Source organism: Lingula anatina, chromosome 2 (assembly GCF_051362555.1).
Source record: "Lingula anatina isolate TDL-2025a chromosome 2, LinAna3.0, whole genome shotgun sequence".
In the NCBI taxonomy this organism is placed as follows: Eukaryota; Metazoa; Brachiopoda; class Lingulata; order Lingulida; family Lingulidae; genus Lingula; species Lingula anatina.
In genome coordinates this window covers 19,047,411-19,070,553 of record NC_141768.1, presented here as the reverse complement: position 1 = coordinate 19,070,553, position 23,143 = coordinate 19,047,411, and the positions used below count along the sequence as shown (strand labels likewise).

The following is a 23,143-nucleotide window of genomic DNA, read 5'->3' as shown; positions in this document are numbered from 1 at the left end:
TTTATTATGTTAGCAGATTCTGAATGGCAGAAAAGAAGTAACAGTGTTGACTAGAACTTTAAAATATTTGTATAACTGATATCGGAATACATATCAGTATCTTTATTTATTTCAGAACCATCTATGACAACTTCAGTGACCGTGACCCCAAGAGCAAAACCAACACAGCAGGCGTGCAGATGGTTGGAGTATTTCTGGCCAATAAACTGCCAGCTTACTCTTATACTTCTGAGGTTGACAGGGAAAAGTAAGGTTTAAATTATCTATTGATGTATGCGTGTTTAATATCCTCCAACTTGATGTTGTCAGAGCAGCTTCCATCTTCAAGACTAATTTCAGCACATTCAATACTCCATGCATATGAATTATAATGTTTTATGACTAAGGGTCTAAGGATATACTCTCAGACCTGTGGTCATAGGCTTCTGTTATTCCTCAAATGTGCTCCTAAAATTAAGTTAAATCTTCTAAGCCCAGTTGCAAAGTTATGGTCCTGAGGGGCTGTTTGCTGATGCTGGGGCAGATTTAGATGGTATATAGACTCTGATTTTGAGATTATAACAATCTCTCTCTACTTTTCAGCACGTTTCAGGCATACTTGCACCAACATCAGTCACTTAATTTGAAAATAAAAAATGAAAAAAAGTTTCTTTTACAGTATTGTCTGAGAAATTTGATTATCTGAAATAATTTCACTTTTACAATATTTTAAGGTTTTACAAAGCCTTGGCATCCAATATGGGCAGCTATTGGAAAACAAGTTCAGCTGCTGCTGCAGAAGTAGTGGGCATGTGTCTGCAGGACCTGGACCAGCATGATAAAGATTTCAAGGAGGAATATGTCAACCACCTGCATTCTGTGCTCTCCTCTCTCCAGCAATCCAATCCAGACACTTACATGCTGTGTGTATACAAGATGCATCTACACCATAAACCAATTGCAGAAAGGTGTGTTGTGTAATGATACTTACATGTTTATGTATACTTGTATGGGTTTTGGGGAGAAGAGAAGTACTTTTGTGTTTGACTTTTTGTGCATGTGTGGGTGTGTGTGTGCACATGAGTATGCTTGCATGTGTATTGACTGAGAGGTATATTTATGTCTCATCCCTTCCCTTAATTTTTGAGGATTCAGTTCAGATGAACTAATTGTAAGTGGATGCATGAAAATACATGTAGAATGAATTTGTGCTTTAATTTGGTCAACCTCTTGACAAAATATGTTGCAAATTGTTGATCCTGCCACATCTTATGCAAGTTAAAGCTTTATGGAGCCTATACAAAAGATGATAGAAAAGTATATTCGGGATGTAACTAATAGTAGCACTTGAATTTACAGATTTATGAACAAGTTGCTGTTTATGCTTCCTCGTCTTCATGGAGAATACAAGAGACATTGTCTTGAGGTGATCAGTTCCAGGGTCCAGAACATGGAGAATGCTTTCATAGAGCTGAAGAATAAGGGGCTGCTTACTATGCTCACTCACAGGTATCACACAATAAGGAATATATGTGTATTATTACCTATTTTATGATATTATTAGGGTGTTTGATTTTTATGGTTTTGTTCATGCAGGAATGGATATTATCCCCCCTCTGAGGATTTCCCCCCTTTTAAAGTGGAAATTAGAGTTAAGGGAGTTAATTGATTTATATGGATAAATTTTAGAATTGAGAAACAGGATTGAATATTAGAGGATGTTAGGAAGGGTCTTTAGCTTCCGTGTTAGAGGTCTTGAGTTTCTACCTCTGTGAATGGGTTGAATTTGTAAAATGTTCTTCTAGTTTATTGCCTTGTGGGTTGGTTTAATAAAAAGTGGCATTTTGGGGTTCTTTTTTAGGGGTTGTTTTAATAAAATTCTTGTTTGTTGTCTTGCATTAGAAATGAACTTAATATTTTTTATTCAGTGTGCAGTCATTTATATTGTATTAATTTATAGTAGAAAGTTACTTGATATACCAGGCAGTTTGACAATGACAAACTTGGTCTGATTTCTTTGCAGAGATGACAGCACACAAGCAGTTTGTCTGAAGATAGTCAATGAGCTTCTTAGGAGGTTGCAGCCAGATGAGGTTCTTTACTTTCTGCCGGCAGTGACAGCTTTCTCCAGCAGCCCCAGCATGCCTTGCAGAGGTCTGATGTATGACATACTTATGTGGATATACGACAACTACAGGTAATCTTTGGGGTAAAAAGGCAAAGGTGGACTAGTATCTTTTTTTTTTCGGTATTCCAGACAATTATTTTAAAGATAATCATGGAACATTGTATGTATGAATATTATACCTATTTATAAGTGCCAGATGTTGTACATTTATCTGTTAAGTAAGCAAGCAACAAGAAATCATATTTTTCTTGAAACTATCTCTTGTTGTCATGATGATATTAGTATCTTTTAATTTGACAACTTTGCTGTCTTATACCAAAATTGATGAACTAAACGTATTTGTAGAGATGAAAACAATGCCACAGTACACCAGATTATGAGTATGACCAAGGATGCGTTGCTAAACGGCATGTCTGACAAAGATCTGGGACTCAGGTGACTACTTTTGGTGATCAATCATAGAAATAAAAGGACACTCTAACACTGAAAATGCAAAAGGAAGATGGCAAAGGCTAATTTTAGAATCAATTGTAACATTTGTAGTAATAAACATTTATATTTTATGGGCATCTTATTTAAGTAAGACATACGTAATCTCATAAATAATATCTGATATCAGATTTAAGAAATGGTCTAGTGCAGATGATAATTTTGTTGTTTATTTGAGTTTATGAGACATTGGTATATGCAGTGTTTTGTAGAAAATAGAAGTCATGTGATACATAAAATTTCCTGAATCATATCTCTTCTTCACCTATTAGTAAGTGTATTTGACCATGATATCCTTTTCACTTATATAACATCTTTTATGTAATGAGATTTTAAAGTGACTAATTTATTTTTTAATTTTGCAGGTTAAGGGTTATGAATTTCTGGAGTCATGAGTCCAGACTTCCAGCAGGAACATTAGAGAGAATGGTTGCCATGCTGGAAGCAATGTATTCTCCCTCTGTTGAATCTAGTTACCTCAGCTACGCAACCAACTTCATACTTGAGATGACATCCAAAAGCCCAGATTATAACAGAGAGATCTTTGAACATCCATTAGATGATTGCCCTTTTGAGGTATGTAATTTAAAGTCTTTGGTATCTTAAAATTTAGGAAAATGATAAGTATATGAATTGCATATGGCACGGTTGATTGCTGTTTCAGCTTTGCTAGTTGGTATTTTTTTTTCAGTGAAAGAAAGCTCTCTATCAAAAGCTCTTCCAGCAAAATTGCAGTGAAACTTTTCTAGCAAAGTTGCAGTGAAATGGTCTAGTTAAAAAGTCACTCCAAACTTTTTTCAAAGTTAAAAATTGAGACAGAAATTTGTTTATTATGCAATGCAACAACTCGGAAGTTTCTTGGGCGTGAAACATTGTATGTTTGAAAAAATGTAAATGATTGATTAGTCTTCTAATCAGAAGCTGCCTTGATATTGTAGGATTTTGTTGTGCATTCTTCGTGGAAGCAGAGGCATGCTGCCATGACACCATTGTTTGCTGAGACGCAGTTTTCTCTGGCAGATGGGACCCAGTCAGGAAGTTTTGATGACAGTTTTGTAGGTGTACGTGCCACACAGGAAATACAACAGTTCACACCAACACAAGGTAGAGGTGCTAATTAATTTTTTAAAAACATTAAAAAAGTACTTGAAGTAGGTTTGGGGTACATTTTTATCTATGAGAGTTATTTTTATTGTTATCAAATAATATTACCTTGGTTAATATTATTGTGGTCTTTGAAAATTGTAAGTGCACAAATTTTTATGCTGAGTTAACTTTATTCAGGTGCTGTAAAAGCTCCCTACAATTGGTTGACGCAAAGTAGTCTGGATACTTTTGCTGAATACAGTACTGAGTCTATGGAGACTCAGTCCTCCCTGCTTTTCAATGTGGGGACCGCGAATGAGAATCAGACGCCAAAGAAAAAGCGCTACAAGAAGACTGGTCCAGAGTTTGGCAAGGGGAGGTTGAAAATGGAAGGCACTGACTTCACAGATTCAAGAGAAGGTGTGAAACATTTTGTGATTGTTAAGAAGTAAATAATTGGTTCATAACTTTTCAAGCTGTACCCATTGACTTTTGGAAAACATTTATTTTAATACAATATACACCTCTGTGTGGTGAGCTTGTATTAAGACTATATTATCATGGTTGACACTTTTTCTGATAAAAGCATCTGCACAGACATGAATGCATTGTATTTTACAACCTCAATTAATTGGCTTCTTAGATGACTCTGAGAAAGAGGAGATTCAGAATTTGAAAAGGAGGTTTTTGAAAGATCAAAGAGCCAGGAGTACATATTTTGCTAAGAAGAACATCAGATTGCAAGCAATGAGACAGGTAAGAGGGTGGTTCTCATTTAGTGGTCATTGTATTATATGAGACCACATATTCTTTTCTAAAACCATATTAGAAACATATGTATATTTTGCTGGAGTGTGTGTGTGTGTGTGTGTGTGTGTGTGTGTGTGTGTGTGTGTGTGTGTGTGTGTGTGTGTGTGTGTGTGTGTGTGTGTGTGTGTGTGTGTGTGTGTGTGTGTGTGTGTGTGTGTGTGTGTGTGTGTGTGTGTGTGTGTGTGTGTGTGTGTGTGTGTGTGTGTATGTATATATATATATATATATATATATATATATATATATATATATACTCCAGCAAAAAAAAAACAAAAACTGATAATGTTTTTCAATAATTAAAATGCTTTGTCAGTGAGTGGTAAAATCTTATGTGTATATAAAAACAAATGGTGGGTGCATTATCCATCAATATTTGGTCAAAATATTTATCTTAGCTCATGTGGTTATTTTATAATTATTCAAAGTAACAAAGTCTAAAGTTTTTGTATGTCATAGTAAAAAGCATGGCCATTTTTTTTAGAAATGGAAGCTGGTTTTTTTTAAACATTTTTTACATCTTTTGTAGGAAGCCCTGAAAGAGCAGAAACTGAGACGAGAAGCACAAGTGACAATGTACAGAAAGTACCGGACTGGGGATCTTCCCGATATCCAGATTAAATATTCCTATGTTATAGCCCCACTGCAAGCATTAGCACAGGTGTTCCCATCTATTGATGATATATAACTTTGCCATATTCTTGTCCTTTGGAAGTTTTGGTGATAATTTGATAAAACTGTATAATACATATTGTTTGAAATGGAATGAGTAACTATTTTCTCGAAGTGTTAATTTCTCTATGCATTCACAACCCCTGATATGTCCTTGAAGATAAATTTTGTTTTTAGTTCATTTAAGGACATGATGTTTTATTTTAGCGGGACAATACTCTGGCAAAGATGCTCTTTAGTGCTTTGTTCAGAGCAATTTTCTCCGAGTTGGATCAAGTAAAGACAGAGAGAGAGACCACAGAGATGATGGCGCAGATAAGTAGATCTCTCAACGCCATGTTGGATTCTTCAACACAGTATTTTTCACCTTTCATTGGATGTGTTGAGGTATGATAATTTGATGGTTTGCTGAATTGTTTCAAATATTCCATTTGTTAGGCCTTGTTTCTTTACATGTAAGTCTTATGTTGAATTTGATGATAGAAAGTCAGGTTGCTTATAATTTGGAAACAATGAATTTCAGTAATATCTTGCATAGTTCAAAGCATGGTTTATTGTGTTTTTTGTAACACTGGTACAAGATAAATTAAAAAGTTAACACAATTGTGTATTAAGTACAGTTTTTTTGCATTAAACATGCAGTAGAAAAACATTTTTTGCCAACATCAGGCTTGTATATTTTATCAACAATTAGATTTCTTTATTCACTCATTGTAGAACATTGTATACAACAACTCTGGAAGGCTGAAACTGGAACCTTCAGCAGTGGACACAGCCAGCTTGATCAGCATGCAGCAACCCTTAGGTCTGTGTCATGGGACATTACATCCCCAGTATCACAAAATAATTTTGGTCAAAAGTTTATCTTGATTTTAATTCATTGGATCAGTGTGTCTTAGTTTAAGGTCACCTGCTTTGGAATTGGTGTAAAAAAAATGCTATTTTCAAAGCTAAACACAGGTTATCTTCATACACACACACACACACACACACACGCACACATGCACACGCACACACACACGTGTATATATGGTACCCAGTAAATGTCTATATATAAGTTTTTTGGTGTATAATGTATAGGTGTATTATCAGTTCACATTCCATGTTGTACAACTGTATCAATTTTGTTTTGTAAGTCACTGTCTCCAGCGTTACTTTGCTGTGGTTGATTTTTGCTTGGCTGAAATGTGACGGACTGACTGATGATATTGAAAATACTGTATACAGATTTGGTTTAACCTGGGGAAGAAAGAACATGCTTTTAGTTCTCCTGGCAGCAGGCATACAAACAAATAACCATGTTATAATAAGAGGCAGGTAATGAGAAAAACAAATCAACAAAACAAGGTAATCACGTTAGAGCATTTCACATTTAATTCAGGAATTGTGTTGTTGGAAGAGCAGCTGATCAGAGATGGCAGCATTGAGAGAAGACCAGCCAAGAGAGCCCGGACCAGTGCTACAGTACCATCTCAAGAGACCAGTACGTGGCTGGAACTGGCAAGGTAGGATGATTCATTGAACTGTTCATAAAGGCTACTTTAGGGACTGCAATCATTTTTACCCAGTGGCAGATCTTTTGTATTGCACAACTTGCCATGGCTCAAATATTTGAAATATAACAGGTTTGATTCTCTTAGGTGCACTCTTTGTTGCACATGTTGAATTATATTGACTTTGCTGAGTTTGCCTGACAGAAGTTTGATTGAAAAATTTTCAATTAGCAGAAAAAACTTATTTTAAATATGACTAATTTTATATTCAGAATGTTTTAACAGTTTATCTTAAATGATAACATGGCTTTGATATCATATGCATGAAATTAGAAATACATTTTTCCATATTTACAGATTATATAAGTCACTGGGGGATTTTGATGTTGTACGAGGCATCTTCAGCAGTAAGATAGGTACCAAGAAAATTACCCAAGATGCACTGGAAGCTGAGTCAAGAAGAGACTACAAGACTGCCTCACATCTCTACAGAGAGGTATTTTTTAAAATCTGAAATGAAGCTTTATTTTCTGTGTGGAATGCAGATTTTGTTGTACTCATTATTATACATGTATTTAGGTTTGACAGTATGACTGACTTTGTAGATTTACCATATTGTATATATTTATTTATGCATTTAGGCTCGACAATGTGACTCTTGGACGGATGGAGAGCCAGATGGTTTGGAGCAAGAGCTTTGGGTAGATGCCTACCTGCTGTGTGTTGACCAACTGATGTCTTGGGAGGAGCTGGGCACTGAAGCCATGGATTGCATTGAGGGATTGGAAGAGAGAGGACTTGATAAAATATGGGAAGATGCTTACTACCAGGTTGATAATTTCATTATCATTTTCTAAATAATTTTAATGTTGCTTTTCATATTGTGTATGTGAAAATTGGTTTTTGTGTATTTTGCAACATTTTTGAAGTAGTTTTCATCAGTTTTGTAAATTGCATATCTTAAATAACATATATGGAATTGTTATCCTCTTTTAAACTGTTTTGTGTCATTCATGTGTCAAATTAGTTTTCAAATTTAACATGAAATAACATATTTGTCTGTAAAAATTCTAGGAGCATTACCTGCCATACATTTTAAGAAGCAAGGTGAAACTATTGCTGCAAGGCAATGAAGACCAGCAGGACATGCTGGATTTTATAGATAATTCCATGAAAGTAGAGGAACAGAAAGTATTTTTGGAAGTGAGTACAAATTAGTCACCAGAATATTCAGTTTATTCATAATCAGAACCTACTGCCCCCATGGTTCATTTAACATTACAGTAACAAGTGCTTTGTGTCTGAATTTTTGAGTCTCTATTTCAGTTCCTGGTTTAAATTACTGCAAGTAGACATTTGCAAACATTCATATGTGTACACACGCATGCATGTACACATGCACACACAAGCTCATACATGCATGCATTTAATGGTTTTATACCACTTGTTGCAGGCCCGCTATAGTGAGGAGCTGGCTTTGCTGTACTTGTTCCAAGAAGACTATGCCAGAGCCAGGCACTACACCAGCATTGTATTCAAGACATTCCTTCAGGTGTGAAACCCACTGTAGTCTTAATTATTTGATATATATATTAAAGGGATAATAACTCTTCGCATGAAATCTATATTTCACAATAAAAACATTGTAAACAACTCATAGAAATATAATATAATCTGTTTTACCACAAAAAGGGCAGTTATAGCTAATATTCTGATATCTGATCTTGTCATCGGACCACATGATCTCCACAAATGGCTATACTCTGTAATAATCTCTTAAGAGATTATAACAAAAAAACAAAAAAAAACAGGGAGTAACTTTGGATGTAGAAATGGATTCATTAACCATTGGTAAGTATGGGAAAATTGTTGTTTACACTAGGAAAATTCATTTTTTGGCCAAAACGAACAGTTATTATCCCTTTAAGATCTTATCATCATCATCATCATCATCATCGTCAGGGATTGTTATCAAATTGCCACATTTTGCATATTCGCTTAAATATTTTTTAGTGTTTAAGAAACTGAAAATACAGGGGAAGGGGAGGGGGTCTACTTTTACAGCATTATTCTTTTCCTGTCGTTTTGACAATGTCAGGTCTATATTACACCTCCTTGAGTGGAATTATACGAAGGATAATCTCCGTAGTTTTCTTGATATATCAAATAATTAATATTATTAGTATAATTGATGTTATTAGTATATCTTAATTTTTTATTTTGTTTAGCCATTCAGTTGGAAGTTAGGTGAAATAGTCTTATGTCTACAGAAAAGTTTTTTTCTATATTCTCTGATTTTAGGATTGGGGCAGTATTGACACATTGATGACTACCACCAGAATTGGAAAATTACAGATCCTTCAAAAACTGACAGAAATGCAAGAATTTTTAGATTTTGTGAGCAATGAAGGTAAGACTAAATTATCTAGACATTGTCAGAATGAGCTATTTTCATTTGTTCATGTTCTTTTGCAGAGAAGTGATTTTATTTAATATATGGTTTAATTTGACAATTAGGGTTTCGATTTATAAAATATGGTCTGTAACTGCATTTAAACTTCAGCAATTTCAGCTGCTGTTCTGTCATTGTTGACTTTTCAGATGTGAATACAACTTTGACCATGGCCCAAATTAATGTACCTCAGGACTTGAGTTCTATCACAGACAACTCTTAACCATGGTCAAGACGTGTATGTCTACATTTGGAGCTCATTATTTTTTCATGAATTAAAAAGGTTTATTTTCCTATTCAGACACCTTCCAAGACTCCCAAGCTGCTCTAAGTTTGGTGACAAGATGGCAGACGAGATCACCAGATCCCATTGTGGAGCCGTGCAATATCTGGGATGATATTGTTACAAACCGGTGAGATTTTGTAGTCAGTTGATTCTTTGACTCTGCAAGATTACTTTTAATAAAACTATTGGTCCCTCAGGATACCAGAAAGAGAATGTGCTGGCCTGGCAGGCCAAAGCAAAAAAAAAAAAAAAAGAAAAAAAGAAAACTGTTACTTCACAAATTTTATAGACCTTGGTTCATTTTACCTGACACTTGGAATGGAGCCAGTGTTAGCATGGCAGTCTGTCATTATAACTGTTCACTAGTGTAAAATTGTGGAAGTTTGGAAGTAAGTTGGTAGTCTGGGCAGCATTTGACAAAAACAGTGGGCTACATCAGGACCATTATGACTTAATATCTAGCACAAGAATGAAATTTTGAAAAGTAGTATTTAAGCATATTGCATTTTTACATTGAAGATATTTGAAATTATGCAAGTTTTGTTTGCATTTAAGCCATTTCTATTTCCACTATCCATATACTTTTATTAGATAGATAACTTTCTTTTACTATTCACAACTTTCATAATTTTGTAATTTTTCATTTTTAATCTCTTTTGATTTTGATAATCTTTTTCTGACCCATTCATTACTGGTACCCTATTTCCCGTTTCAGTTGTTTGTATGTAGACCAACTCTGCCACAAGCTGTCCTCAGTTCAGGAGGAGTTTGAGGAAGAAGACAAATTCAGAGAAAAGAGACTACAGTTTATCCTAGCTCAGGCAGAGAGTGCTGTGGAGCAACACAACTTCCCAGTGGCCAAGAAAAAACTCAAAATCATTGAATCTGTTAAGTGACATTTTAGGTTCTGTTAAAAGTACACTTTAAGTTGATAAAATTCATGCTCACTGTATAGTTAAATGGAGTTGGATGGAAAAGATATAAATCTTGGGTCGTTAAAATGTGAATAACTAATTTTATGTTCAACCGTTTAAAAATATTGCAATTCACCTTCTGTTTTGTGCATATGTGGGTGTGCCAGTATTTACACGACTACAGACATTAATACATACATACATGACATATCTGATATTAACATATTATATCATTAATTTTGTTGTAGGAAGTGAAGAGTCTGAGTGAAAGCCCTGTCCTGATTCAGTTTTACCACTGCTATGCAAAGTTGCACAACAAAATCACTGAGGTTACCATGGATGCCAGTGCTACTTTGTCCCCAGTGCTAGGAGCTCTGGGACTTCTAGGTACATTTAATGATAAGTTTGTCAGCAAGCATGATGCATTGTAAACATTTCGGTACATTTTTGTGTATTAAACAAATAAGCATAACAGCTTAATGTTATGGTCAGTCTCATAGGAAATTTTTTCTGCTTAGCAAACCAATACTAGATCCATTTGGAAAAAAAGTGCTGAAAAGTTTCAATCAGTCAAATACTTTACCAATTTATTTCTTTTGTCTGGTTTAACAGAAAACTAATTTACTTTGTGTATTGTTTAACCTTGTGTTGATTTAAGTCTCTATGTTTGTACATATGCCAGTTTTGGTGTCACTGATGTCACTATTCTGAAAAAAAAAGAAGAATTTAAAAGCTGGCCCTTTCATCTCTGTGCATGTAACAGTTTTGTTGCCATTTCATTTATGGGTTATTTTTAAATTAGTTATTTTTTTTACTTTTTGCTTTGGTGGGGGTTTGCACCCCTATAGTGCTTTCTAGTTTATTTTCATATTAGTAGTATCTTAAATTTCATTTCAGAAAGAAAACGGGATCATAAACTGGTGAAAGAGTCCAATGTTTTAACAAGGAGACATCTGGTTCTTCAGGGCAACATCTTTGACTCTGTGACATCTAGTCTTCTTTCACTGCCAGACTTAAGCTCGGTGTCACCCAGAGATGTCCAAAAATTGGTAGAAGCAGCCAGCTGCTCCATGCAGAATGCAGACATGCAAGAGGTAAACCATTGTTTTCACAGTACTTACTGCAGTCTGTTATGACATACACCTATTTTGAATTGCACTGATAGACCCTCTTCATTGCATTTGTTTAAAATTGATAGCTTGAAGTAATATATGTGCGTTTGTGCATTTTTTTTTCTGGGGGTCAGTTGAAAATTTGTGCATACAATGTACATGTGTGAGTATATTTTGAACACAGAGCACTGGCTATGTTTTTCAATATTGTTCCAGATCATCAATGGTCTTGTAGACAGAGGATACCAGTATATCAAAGAGGCTGTAGATATTTATGAAGAAGATTCTTCCAATGATAAAAGCACTGTAGAGACACACATGGCTCTTGCCAAGTACTGTGACAAATACTTGAAGCTTAGAGAAGAAGGTATATCCTTACAGAAATGCTAAAAACACAGATAAGCATTAAGTGATTATTAAAATGGAGTAAAAATGTTTCTTTTAAAAGATTTGGATTATTTATGATGTATTGGAAGGTGTTCAAATCATATGATATGCATACTTTATGTTCTATTGAATATAAGAAGTAAGAAATAAATAGTGGGTCTAATTTTAAACATAAACTTTTCAAGATGATAGTTTGACTGGTGAATCCATAGACAGCTACCCTGAGGCAGTGGTCACTTCACTCCTGAGATGTATTGAGCTTGACCACATGGATGCCAGGCAGCGTTTCCCACGTCTGTTACAGCTGGTGGAATATTATCCAGACACTATGCAAGGTTTCATTAATAAGGTAAGGTACTTGGTCCTCCTCCTATCTGTTCATTGACATCATCAATGGAAGGCAGATAGTAGCAGTAGATTAAACCATTAATTGCTTAAATATTGTCATGTTTGCTTACCTTATTTACGGATGAAAATGTGTATAGTTTCTTCCCCCAACTAAGCAGCTTATATTTTCATCAGTATTTTCATGAAATTTTCATGATAGTCAGTTAATCAGGGTGGAAAGAAGTGATTACACCTTCAACTGATGTGGGTCTCTTAATATGTTTTATGAGTTTTAAGTTATTTTTAAATTAGTTTTTTTTCTTTTTTGCTTTGGTGGGGGTTTGCACTCCCAGAATGCTTTCTAGTTAATTTTCATATAATTAATATTATAAATTGAAATATAAGTGTTACTTTTAAAAGCTCAGTCAAACTTGGTGCCTGATACTAGTAAAATGGTTCCATTCAAAATACAAAGTCTTATGTACTCCATGATATTTTACAATACAGGTGTCTGTCATTCCATGCTGGATGTTCATGACCTGGATTGGTCAGTTAGTAGCTCTACTGGACAAGCCTGAAGCCCCTGCTGTCCACAACATACTAATTAGAATTGCCAGAGAATATCCGCAGGTAGTAAAACATTTTTTCTCTTCCTAATGTCACATTGTGTTGTTTTATGTTAATGAATTGAGAAATTATAATATGAAGTGAAGTTTTATAAGAAGAGTTGTGAGACTTCCAGATGTACTTCAGTTATTATTCAAAACTTACATCAAAATAGGATGATATTGTTTGGTCAAGTTTGATATAGATAGACAACTAGCAATTATTGTTGAGAAAAAAGTCTTCATTGCTTTTTTAGTTAATCATGACTTCCCCCTTCCCCAAATCCCTCAAAGAGATGATGCAATAAAATGTTTTCTTGTTTTCTTTTGTATTTGAGTGTGAGGTGTTGTTGATTTTCAGGCATTGGTTTATCCATTTAAAGTTAGTAAAGAGTGTTACACATTTGAGCGATCTTCAGAAGGAAAAGAGAATCAAGCTGTTGTTGAGAGGTTGGTACATGTATTTTGAGGAGTTTATCATTCAGCATTTTTAAGTTATTTCTTTGTCAGAAGAACATCTGATAAGTTAAGAAGATAACCTTATATTTTCCTAATGGCACATTAAAGAAATAATATGGGTTAAGAGATTTTTTCTTTGAAGTGCACATACACTTTTTATCAGTATTTTCTTTTTTTCAGACTGGATTTTTCACTGAGTAAAATTCCACTTGTAGAGACATTCATCAATGCTTTAGAACAATTTGGTCAACCAAATGCGCTATTTAAGGTGACTAGAAATGAAACAGTACTAAAACTATAAACAGTAAACATGGATAATATTGTTTATCTTGCATGTTTTTAAGTTTTTTATCAGTTTGACCTTAGCAGAAATAATGCTGTGCTGAGAACTTGATAATTAGGACTGATGATGTCAAAAAATAAAGATATTTAGAAAGTCAAGATGATGAAAATTTTTTCAATTTGGTGTGATTTCCATTTGACTTGTTACAAAATTTGGGGTAGGTTTTTGTGTGGGGACAATGTGAAGGGTTATGATAAGGGATTTCCCCATTCTTTAATATTTGAATTGATTTCATGTTGAAATTTGTGTAGGACTGGATAGGAGAGATGGCAAAATTGTTGCATGTCAAGCAGAGAAACACAGATGCTGTACAGCGGTGTTACACACAAATGTACTCCAGTCTCATGATGACACAGAGGCAAGCTGGTGGAGTGTCACAAGATATCTTTGACACAGAACCAGACTCAGTAGAAATTGGACAATACAGGCAAAAGTTTGCCAAGGTATAGTTGTTGTGTCATTAAATAGATAAAGTATGATACGCAATAGAATTTAAATGAAAGAAAAAGTGCAAAGCCTCCAATCAATCATAATCGAACTTTAAAAAATTTTACTTGTAACTAGTAATAGGTCAATCATATTGGATATGAAACGAGTGCAAATGCCTGTGTGTATGTGTGTGTGTGTGCACACGCGTGTGTGCATGTATGTGCATGCCTGCAATACATTTAATTCCTCAATTTTGGGAATTTCTGTGAAGAAATGAAAACTTCTCCTAGAGGAGCAGTCTGACAAGGTTCATTTTAAAGTAAAAGAGCAGTCTGAGATGGGCCAAATTTCAATTTGCGTGCTCACTATTTTTTGTTTAATTACGTACATTTCAATCAATTTATATTCTTTTTTCTATCTTATGATCCTACTTTGATGTCCTTGGAATACAAAGGAGACACAATTGAATGTGTTTTCATGCTAACTGTTGCTGAAAATTGAGATGTACTAAAGCTTAGTTTATATTATATTATATAGGTTTATTGCAAAGACCTTGAGATACAAAGGAGACATGATTGAATGTATTTTCGTACTAATTGTTCTGAAAATTGAGATATAGATACTAAAGCTTAGTTTAAATTTTATAGGCTTATTGCAAAGACCTTGACAGTGCATTTGGAAAAGATGGAAAGAAAATAATGACAATGAGTGAAGAGGTATGAACATATAAATGGAGCTGTTTGGAAATGCATATTTTAGCTTTAATAGCACTGTATTTGGAATGTATAATTGGTCACTTTTTAAAGTCAGAAATGCAATAGTAGGGATTATTTTGACTCCTGACTATGAAAATACAGCCATTATTAAACGTACAAATAGTTTGTAATTTTGAAAAAAAAATGAAAAGAAAACTTAATATTTGTTTGATTCAATTTTTTTCAAGAATGCATAAATGATATATCAACACTTAAAATGGAGTAATTGTTAATGATCTTGTTGAAAACCTGAAAGCGGTCATGTATTAGCAGTGGCAGAACATATTCTGGGTAAAAGATAGTCACATTCATTTCTCAGAAACTAATTGGGTGATACAAGCAAGTACTTATTGAAGTTAAAATTAAGTTTTCATTATAGAGTTCCAATTTCTAAAGTGAATTTTATTTTAAGAGCTTCAAAAAGGCCGCTGACGGAATCCTTAAAAAGATGGACCTGGCGTCCAAAGGTACAAAAGGTCATCCAAATCTGGTTCCATCAGAGAAACTGGGTGACTACTCCAAGTGGATGTCTGGCCTGGCTGCCCAGGACATGGACCTCAGTCTAGAAATACCAGGTGTGCACTGCATCTACCCAAATTCAGTGGTTGTTTCTTGATAACTGTTTTGACTGCAGATTTTGGTTGGAATATAATCAAGGTATATTGAAGTATTTGAAATGTGCATGTATTATGAAAATTCAAAAAAATTACTACCTTTGGATTGAAAGCAAAATGTGAATCAAAATATTTACAATTATGATTATGATTTCAGGACAATATACAGGTTTGTCAAAACCTTTGCCAGAATACCATGTGAAAATAGCTGGCTTTGACTCCAGAGTCCTGGTGCTGTCTTCCCTGCGTAGGCCCAAAAGGATTACTATAAATGGGACTGACATGAAAGATCACAAATTCTTGGTGAAGGGAGGAGAAGATCTGCGGCAAGATCAAAGACTTGAACAGCTTTTTCACATTATGAATCGTGTGTTTTCTCAAGACCCAGATTGTAAACCAAGACAGTACAAACTGAGAACTTACCAAGTGATTCCAATGACCACAAGGTGGGTGTTGTGAACTTTTCCTGTAACTATAAATGGTTTTTAAAGTCACAGTGTGATTTTGAATATTCAAAATCTTATTAAAACCTGGATTCAGGTAATTGCATTTATTATTTACTGTTGATTGTTAAGTGACAGTCAACAGAAAGATATACAATTTGTAGAGTTATTGGTTGTATTAATTAAATTACATGTATACCAGTCTGTTACCTGTCAGGGTTCATACAGCTCAAACAGCTGTACATGAGGTACTGTAGTTATCTTCTACAAGCTCTTCCAGGATCACATCTTTGAGCCAGGCATCACAAAAAATTCTGGATATCCTGAATATAAATTGAAGGGGAAAAACCTAGCGGAAGCTGTAATGTTATAATTTCTCTTTAATAACAATTTATGTCTTTTATTTCAGAGTGGGATTAATTGAATGGGTCAACCAGACGAAGACACTGAAAGAAGTTGTGTATGGCACCATGACAGAACAGGAGAAGGCACAGCAAAAGTATGCTTCTTAATTTGATAACTGCCAGATATGAAACCATGTTTAACGTGCAGATTAACAAATTTCAGTTTTGTTATCATCATCATCATTATAGATTATTTTAAACCAATAGATTTCTGATGATACACATTCACACACACACATGATATTATTTTTTCATGAACTTTAATACATGATTTCTTGAAATAGGTTGTGGTATGTTATATATTGTTTTCCAGTTACTGCATCTTATGAAATTAAGAAACATATTAAAATGAAAAGCCAAGTTAGATAATGAGATATGAAATGTAGTGATAAAATTATGAATATATTTTTTAATATTAGGGCCATGATACTACAGAGAAGCTTTCTAAGCCGTTATGGGGATCCATCAGACCCTAAGACATACTGGGGGATGTATGAAAAGTGCAGCAGAACAGAAGCTGTCAAAAGCTGCCAAGATAAGGAAAACTCTCTGCCCTGGGATCTGCTAAGGTGGATGAAAATTAATATTTCTTCACATTTACTTTGAGAACAAAGTAAGAACAGTGTTGGATTTTTTGGCTTTGATGGTTTCTTGCACACAAAATGCAGTTTACTCATAATAAAAATCAACATATTGTAGACGGATTGTCAAATTTTTTCAGGAGGGCATATTTACAAATGAGCACCTCACCAGAGACATTTTATACTCTGCGGCGTCATTTTGCCATCTCCCATGCACTGCTGTGTATTTGTCATTACATACTGGGGATTGGGGACAGACATTTATCCAACTTTATGGTGGACCTAGAAACTGGAGGAATGATAGGGATCGACTTTGGGCATGCTTTTGGGTCAGCAACACAGGTAAGGGTTTGATTATATTTCATGATGTGATGTTTAAAATACATTTGACTCTTTAAATATCAGTAGTATCAGTGTATTGTGGGTGTTTGAGAGAGAGAGAGAGAGAGAGAGAGAGAGAGAGAGAGAGAGAGAGAGAGAGAGAGAGAGAGAGAGAGAGAGAGAGAGAGAGAGGAACAAAAGCAAAAAGTAGAGAGTGTTGAAGGAATACATTAATCAGTGACTGTGCTGCAATAAATATTTCATTAAAATATTCTGACTATTTTTAAAGTGTATCTTGATCGTGATATCATCTACGGGCTAAGTTCTCTTCAACATTTCATTGGCTATTCCTTTTCCAGTTTTTACCTGTCCCAGAACTCATGCCAATACGTCTGACCAGGCAAATTTTGAATGTGATGATGCCACTGCGGGAAAAGGGATTAATAGAAAGCACCATGGTGCATGCATTGCGTGCCCTGCGTGCAAACTATGATCTTCTTCTGAACACTATGGATGTATTTGTCAAAGACCTTTCTGTCGATTGGCTGGTAGGTTAATAGCTATTTAATGATAAATAACTTTCAAGCTACTTAGAACAAAATACCGTGGGTTTTTAGATGATGTGTTCCAAAGAAGAGATGCTAAATATATTTACCTTTGGCAGCGTACACAATTAAGATTTTTTTAATTGTTTAAATTGGCAAACAAGGTCTCTTAGTGCAGCAGGACATATTAAAAAATTTAATGTATGTGGCAGAAATTTGGTAGATAAGGACAGATTATTAAATTAAGAATTAAGACAAACAGTTGTGGAAGTAGTCTTTTTAAAAATAGTTTTCTTTTGAATTATTTGTGTTCACTATTTGTAGCATATTATTGTATACATTTTAAAAACTCCAAAGTTAACATCAATAGAAATATGCATAAATTGGTTGATGAATGTGAGATACACTCAGTGCAATTTATTGCAGGCTTTAGCTGAGAGACAGCTTCAGGCTACCCCGTCATCCCAAGAGGATAAAGAGGATGCTAAGTGGTACCCAAAGCAAAAAGTAGCTTTTGCCAAAAGAAAACTGAAGGGTGCTAACCCATGGTGTATAACAAGGTAATTAGAGAAAAAACAGTTTAGGTCAGTAGACACCTCTGTATAATATTTTGGACCAGTTGAAAAAAGTAATATTTTGTACAAGGTGATCCTGACTGACGAACCATGTACATTATGATATTTGTTGAAAGTAGATCTGTTTTAGGTAAACAGTGGTATGTGGGAGTATGTGCAAAGTATGGTAGCTTTGAATGCTTTGTCATGAAGTGCAGTGCTGCACATGGAATACTTTCTAAAAATATTACATATCTTTTACTTAAAAGGATAACTGTTCATTTTGGCCAAAATAATTTTCCTAGTGTAAAAGACAATTTTCCCGTACTTAGCAATGGTTAGTTAATCCATTTATATATTCAAAGTTAGTCCCTGATTTTTTTTACTAAAAAGTTGGTTTTTGTAACAATCGCCTTAGAAATTTTTGCAGTGTGTAGCCATCAGTGGAGGTCACATGGTCCAATGACAAACAAAGATTTTAGAATAATTGCTATAACTTCTGTTTTTGTGGTAAAATAGAAAATATTATATTTCTGTAATTGTTTACAATGTATTTATTGTGAAATATAGATCTCATACGAAGAGTTGTTATCCCTTAAGTCTGAGACACTTATGACCAGCCACCTTGGCTCCCAATTTCAACTCTACACAACTTTCTGTTTCCATTGAATACTGTCTTTAAAATTTTGTAACTTGAATATCCTTCACTGAGGATCACTCCATATTTTTCATTTTTTTTTTTAAACCAATTTATAAAATGAGAATCACCAAACATTTTCCATAGTTACAAAATCTGTGGTACTGGTTCAGATATTACTGATTAATTTTAAGAAAAGTAGCATTTTTTTGTTTTTGCCCAGATTTTTCCCTTCTTTTATTTCAAGGGATGAACTGGAACTAGGTCACAAGAAGAGAGGGAAGACTTATCAGGCATTTATTGCAATAACACAAGGACAAGACAACACAAGAACCAAGTTTGCAGAAATGGATCTTACTCCAGAGCAGCAAGTGGCTTGTCTCATAGACCAGGCAACAGACCCTAATATATTAGGCAGAGCTTATGCAGGCTGGGAACCCTGGGTCTGATATAAATGTCCCAAAATATAATACTGCAATGCTGGCACGCCTGACATGTATGCATTCTACAGCTTAAGACAAAGAAATTCTTCAACTTTGTCTGCAGTCTTTTTTGTGATTTTCAATTTTACCTAAAGAGGGAGAAACCTGCTGCATGAAGTCTTGATTAACTTTTGAAAAGTGGACTTGCAACATGTAACCAGACTTACTTTATTTCAAAACAAACAAAAAGCATCTCAAGACATGTCAGAAAGTATCAAATGGATGCAGTGGGGTCAGAAAAAAGCCCCCCAAGTCAGTGAATATTCATACCTTTACATTTGTTTCAGTGCACAACTGTTATACTTTTGTTTTAATTGGATACTGGTTGTATCCATATGATGACTCAATTACAATGTTCTGCAGATTGAGAAATGTGCAGGCAGGCACTGCTGCAGAATTAAATAAAATCAAGATTCTTATAAATCACTTTGCTCAACTTTGTATTTACTTTTTGCTACTTCCAGTTGGATATTTCATAGAGTGAAAACACTTGTTTAGTCACATACTTAGGAGGCTTCAGAGAAAGCATAGTGTGCAGGCCCTCTGCCAAAACTGACAAACTTAACATGCCATGGTTTGTTGCATGAAAACTTGACGTCCTGAGGATTTTAACACAATAAAATGAAGTAAACCAAACCTCACAATTAAAGAACCCTTGGATATTCTCAAATAATAATCAGAATGACCACTAAGTGGATCACACAAATCAAATTTCAAAATTGCTCTAATCAGTGAGGGTTTCAAGCTTAAATTATTTCAAAAAATTTACTACAATAATATTTCTTTAAAGTTGCAATAATTTTCAGCTAACTGATCTTCAAATAAACATTGTGAAACCACAACTTATAACACGAAGTTTGCAGTTCTAGTCTCACTTTATCTTAAATAATGTGAAAAGCTTAAAAAAAGTTTTATTACATTTTTATTACAGATATATACATATAGGATGCCTTCCACAGTTAGTGGTATTCAATTGGCAGTCAAATATATACAACTTGAAGCTGCTTAACAGTCCGTGCAAACCACTGGGGTAAAAACTTTCAGCTACAGTTATTTTTCATATTTCAAATTTCAAACCTTCCTGATGCACAGTTCATTATCATTTTGGTGTTCAAATATGATTACATTTCAATGCCCTATTGAGATTTTGAAAGCACTGAATTTTGCAGCCCAGGATCAAGCTACATTTCCATTTTAGCAACAATTTCTTCATCTTGACTTTCTAGTTTTGCAATCTCGTCTTTAAATTTCTGAATAGACTCTTTACTGTGCTTTAGTCTTTCATTCAGCTCAGATATTTCATATCTAATTTTGTTCTTGGCTGCTATGACAGAATTTAAAGTTTTTTCTTTTTTCTCTTCAACTGAAATATAAATTATTGAAAAGAAAAATTAAACTTAGTATGTTGTTGGCAGTTTACTGTATCTCTAGACATCACATTGAATAAAACAATTACTTGACAGCAAAAATGGGATTATGCCTTGATAAAATTTCACAGCAGTCTGAAATCTGAATGTTCTCAAATTTCCACAAGAAAAACAATGCATTTTTAAATTTTTAAAAACTTTATATGTTACGTATTTTTGATTTTTGAAAATAATTTTATAATCTCAAAGCCTTGTTAACATGCTACTTCACTGAATTTCATTCTGCATAAAGATATCTTTCAATATGTGTAAACACACTTACAATCTGTTTCATGTTTATGTGGCCCAAGTGTCAGAGGCCTGGAGCTCGTCAGTAGTTGCTGCATCATGGCAGACGGGTCCTGGAATATCTGAAATGGAATGAAACGCGTCTCTGTTTAGTGCTACATTTCCAATATGACTAAATCACTGCCAATCACCTCCCCCCCCCACCCCCTGCTTGCATCTCAGTCTAAGAACATGGTGATTAAAACAGTTGTGACAAGTTTTGTTAAACTGTTTTCAACCAAGGCTTAGCACAATTTAACTTTATGTTACAGGCAATCGGGTTTAAAGGCGGAGGGTAATGCCTAACACCATGTCATTGATGGGAAGACAATCTTCAGTACTCTGTGTACATCAGTACTCAATAGTTTGTCAATACTTTACTGAAAGTATTGTTTTCAGTCAAATCGAATAGTATTGATAAATTTGAAAAAAGAATTCATGACTTACCAGTTCATCATAATACTCTGATACCAAGTTCTTTTTACCAAGCATGATGTCAGTTTCACTTTGAAATAATTTTAGCAAATGATAAAGTGTCACCTGAAGAGAGATAAGGCCTGAATAAGTAATCAATGTCATAAAAAGGAAGAGATTTTATTTCATTTTTTATTTAATTTGCAAATGGCAAAGTAATAATAATAATTGATTAAATAAAACATGCAATTAGTCTCAACTTCATCTTCCTGCATTTTATTCAGTTATCATTTTTTCAAACTTTTAATAATCCACACTTACTGGTCTTTCATTTGGATCATGAAAAAATATTTTGATAATTATTTCAAATTCTCCCCATCCAGTCTCTGTAACTTCATATGGAGGTTTGGAAACAACTGGAATAAATATGCTTTTATAAGTAATATATTGTATACACTTCATCAACAAACAATGGTGTGTGTGTGAGCATGTTCACTTCCTACAATAAAATATTAAAATCAATTCTATATTGTGTTAATAGTGTGTGTGTGTGTGTGTGTGTGTGTGTGTGTGTGTGTGTGTTGGGGGGGGGGGGGGGGGAGTGTTAGAGAGAGAGGTACCAAGCAAAGGGGACTAAAACCCTTACCTCTATTTTGATTGGCATAGCTTTCATGTAGTTTGAAATGAATTTTCTTCACATATGTGGACATATCCTGATATAAAAGGAAAATTATTAAATCTTCTTTAAAAGTAATCTATCCGATCTCTCTTTACAAGCCAGATTTTTCTTTTTATAAACCGAATGCATTATTTTCACAAACCAAGTATTAAGTATGTTTCATAAGAGATTACACAGAGCAAATAGTGTACAACTGATTTATAATAAATGTAATAGTAAAATAATTTTTGGCTAACATATTGTCTCTAAAGAAAATACAAAACTAAAAGACAACAGAATATCTTTTAAGACATTATTAATAAACAAATATCATCATTACAAATTGAATGTTATCATTAAAATCATTGATAACAATTTGCTGGCTAAAAAATTTCTTGAAAAAATGCAAATATTAAACATGCAGCTCAAAGTCTGTAGGCACTGCAGACAACTAAAGAAATAAACTAAAATTTGGATTGATAGTTTATCTTTTGGTCTACAGTTCTATTCCGGAGAAGGCCCCTGTGCAAGTTTCCCATAGTTCTTCCTGCATCAAACAGACCCAGAGGAAATGTCTTACCTCGTTCCTGTAAGGCTTCACATACACAGTCCACTGATGAGTGTGTCCATCCTCGTCACGTTTCTTTCCAAAATATCTCGCCACATTGCCGTAAACTATTGGCTTCACAGTGGTAATCCCCTTTTCAATACAAAATACTTACTGAGTAGTCTACACTAATATATATATATACATTGTTTCAGTGGTTTTAATATTTTCGCCAGTTAATGACCAAATTAAATAAATTTATAACACCCTCTATAAATCAGAATGTAATTAAAATTTTCCTGTAATGTCCACAGAATGTAATAGGTGTTCATGAAATGTTTATATTTCAAAATACCTTCACTCTCCCGCCAGGATCCGCAGTAAAGTCAGCCATGCTTCCAACCTTCAAAGTTCAACCATCGTGGCGGCAACATGAGGCATAAACCATAAAGTCAATGTGGTGGTCTCGTGTTCAAATCGAAAGCATTATCGAAAGCGAGGCAGCCATTGATTGTTTACTCTATTT

General features: G+C 34.3%; 2 protein-coding genes across 4 annotated transcripts in view; one reads left to right on the top strand and one right to left on the bottom strand.

Moving 5' to 3' along the window:
- LOC106174393 (DNA-dependent protein kinase catalytic subunit) overlaps positions 1-19,730 on the top strand; it is a 46,229-nt gene extending 26,499 nt beyond the window's left edge. For 2 of the 3 annotated variants that reach the window (XM_087006762.1, XM_087006765.1), the window contains 37 exons: positions 116-247; positions 714-947; positions 1,339-1,488; positions 2,003-2,176; positions 2,453-2,542; positions 2,962-3,172; positions 3,535-3,700; positions 3,881-4,102; positions 4,326-4,438; positions 5,019-5,150; positions 5,369-5,548; positions 5,879-5,966; positions 6,543-6,666; positions 7,012-7,150; positions 7,296-7,484; positions 7,729-7,857; positions 8,108-8,206; positions 8,956-9,064; positions 9,408-9,519; positions 10,108-10,279; positions 10,555-10,693; positions 11,204-11,400; positions 11,635-11,785; positions 11,991-12,154; positions 12,640-12,762; positions 13,099-13,187; positions 13,377-13,464; positions 13,791-13,982; positions 14,616-14,684; positions 15,136-15,298; positions 15,495-15,783; positions 16,190-16,279; positions 16,604-16,753; positions 16,906-17,107; positions 17,446-17,634; positions 18,058-18,191; positions 19,070-19,730. In XM_087006762.1, the coding sequence (XP_086862888.1) occupies positions 116-247; positions 714-947; positions 1,339-1,488; positions 2,003-2,176; positions 2,453-2,542; positions 2,962-3,172; positions 3,535-3,700; positions 3,881-4,102; positions 4,326-4,438; positions 5,019-5,150; positions 5,369-5,548; positions 5,879-5,966; positions 6,543-6,666; positions 7,012-7,150; positions 7,296-7,484; positions 7,729-7,857; positions 8,108-8,206; positions 8,956-9,064; positions 9,408-9,519; positions 10,108-10,279; positions 10,555-10,693; positions 11,204-11,400; positions 11,635-11,785; positions 11,991-12,154; positions 12,640-12,762; positions 13,099-13,187; positions 13,377-13,464; positions 13,791-13,982; positions 14,616-14,684; positions 15,136-15,298; positions 15,495-15,783; positions 16,190-16,279; positions 16,604-16,753; positions 16,906-17,107; positions 17,446-17,634; positions 18,058-18,191; positions 19,070-19,271 (5,596 nt within the window). In that variant the 3' untranslated portion in view covers positions 19,272-19,730. The remainder of the gene's footprint in view (positions 1-115; positions 248-713; positions 948-1,338; positions 1,489-2,002; positions 2,177-2,452; positions 2,543-2,961; positions 3,173-3,534; positions 3,701-3,880; positions 4,103-4,325; positions 4,439-5,018; positions 5,151-5,368; positions 5,549-5,878; positions 5,967-6,542; positions 6,667-7,011; positions 7,151-7,295; positions 7,485-7,728; positions 7,858-8,107; positions 8,207-8,955; positions 9,065-9,407; positions 9,520-10,107; positions 10,280-10,554; positions 10,694-11,203; positions 11,401-11,634; positions 11,786-11,990; positions 12,155-12,639; positions 12,763-13,098; positions 13,188-13,376; positions 13,465-13,790; positions 13,983-14,615; positions 14,685-15,135; positions 15,299-15,494; positions 15,784-16,189; positions 16,280-16,603; positions 16,754-16,905; positions 17,108-17,445; positions 17,635-18,057; positions 18,192-19,069) is intronic. The other variant, XM_087006764.1, reaches the window with a different exon arrangement.
- A 479-nt stretch (positions 19,731-20,209) lies between these two features.
- LOC106162783 (YEATS domain-containing protein 4) lies at positions 20,210-23,128 on the bottom strand. Its single transcript, XM_013540199.2, has 7 exons — positions 22,973-23,128; positions 22,651-22,770; positions 22,059-22,125; positions 21,734-21,828; positions 21,446-21,538; positions 20,994-21,081; positions 20,210-20,667 (listed from the first exon to the last, which is right to left on the bottom strand). Exons 1-7 carry the CDS (start codon positions 23,009-23,011, stop codon positions 20,486-20,488), a joined length of 684 nt encoding a protein of 227 aa, XP_013395653.1. The 5' UTR covers positions 23,012-23,128; the 3' UTR covers positions 20,210-20,485.
- Between the last annotated feature and the right edge of the window lie 15 nt (positions 23,129-23,143).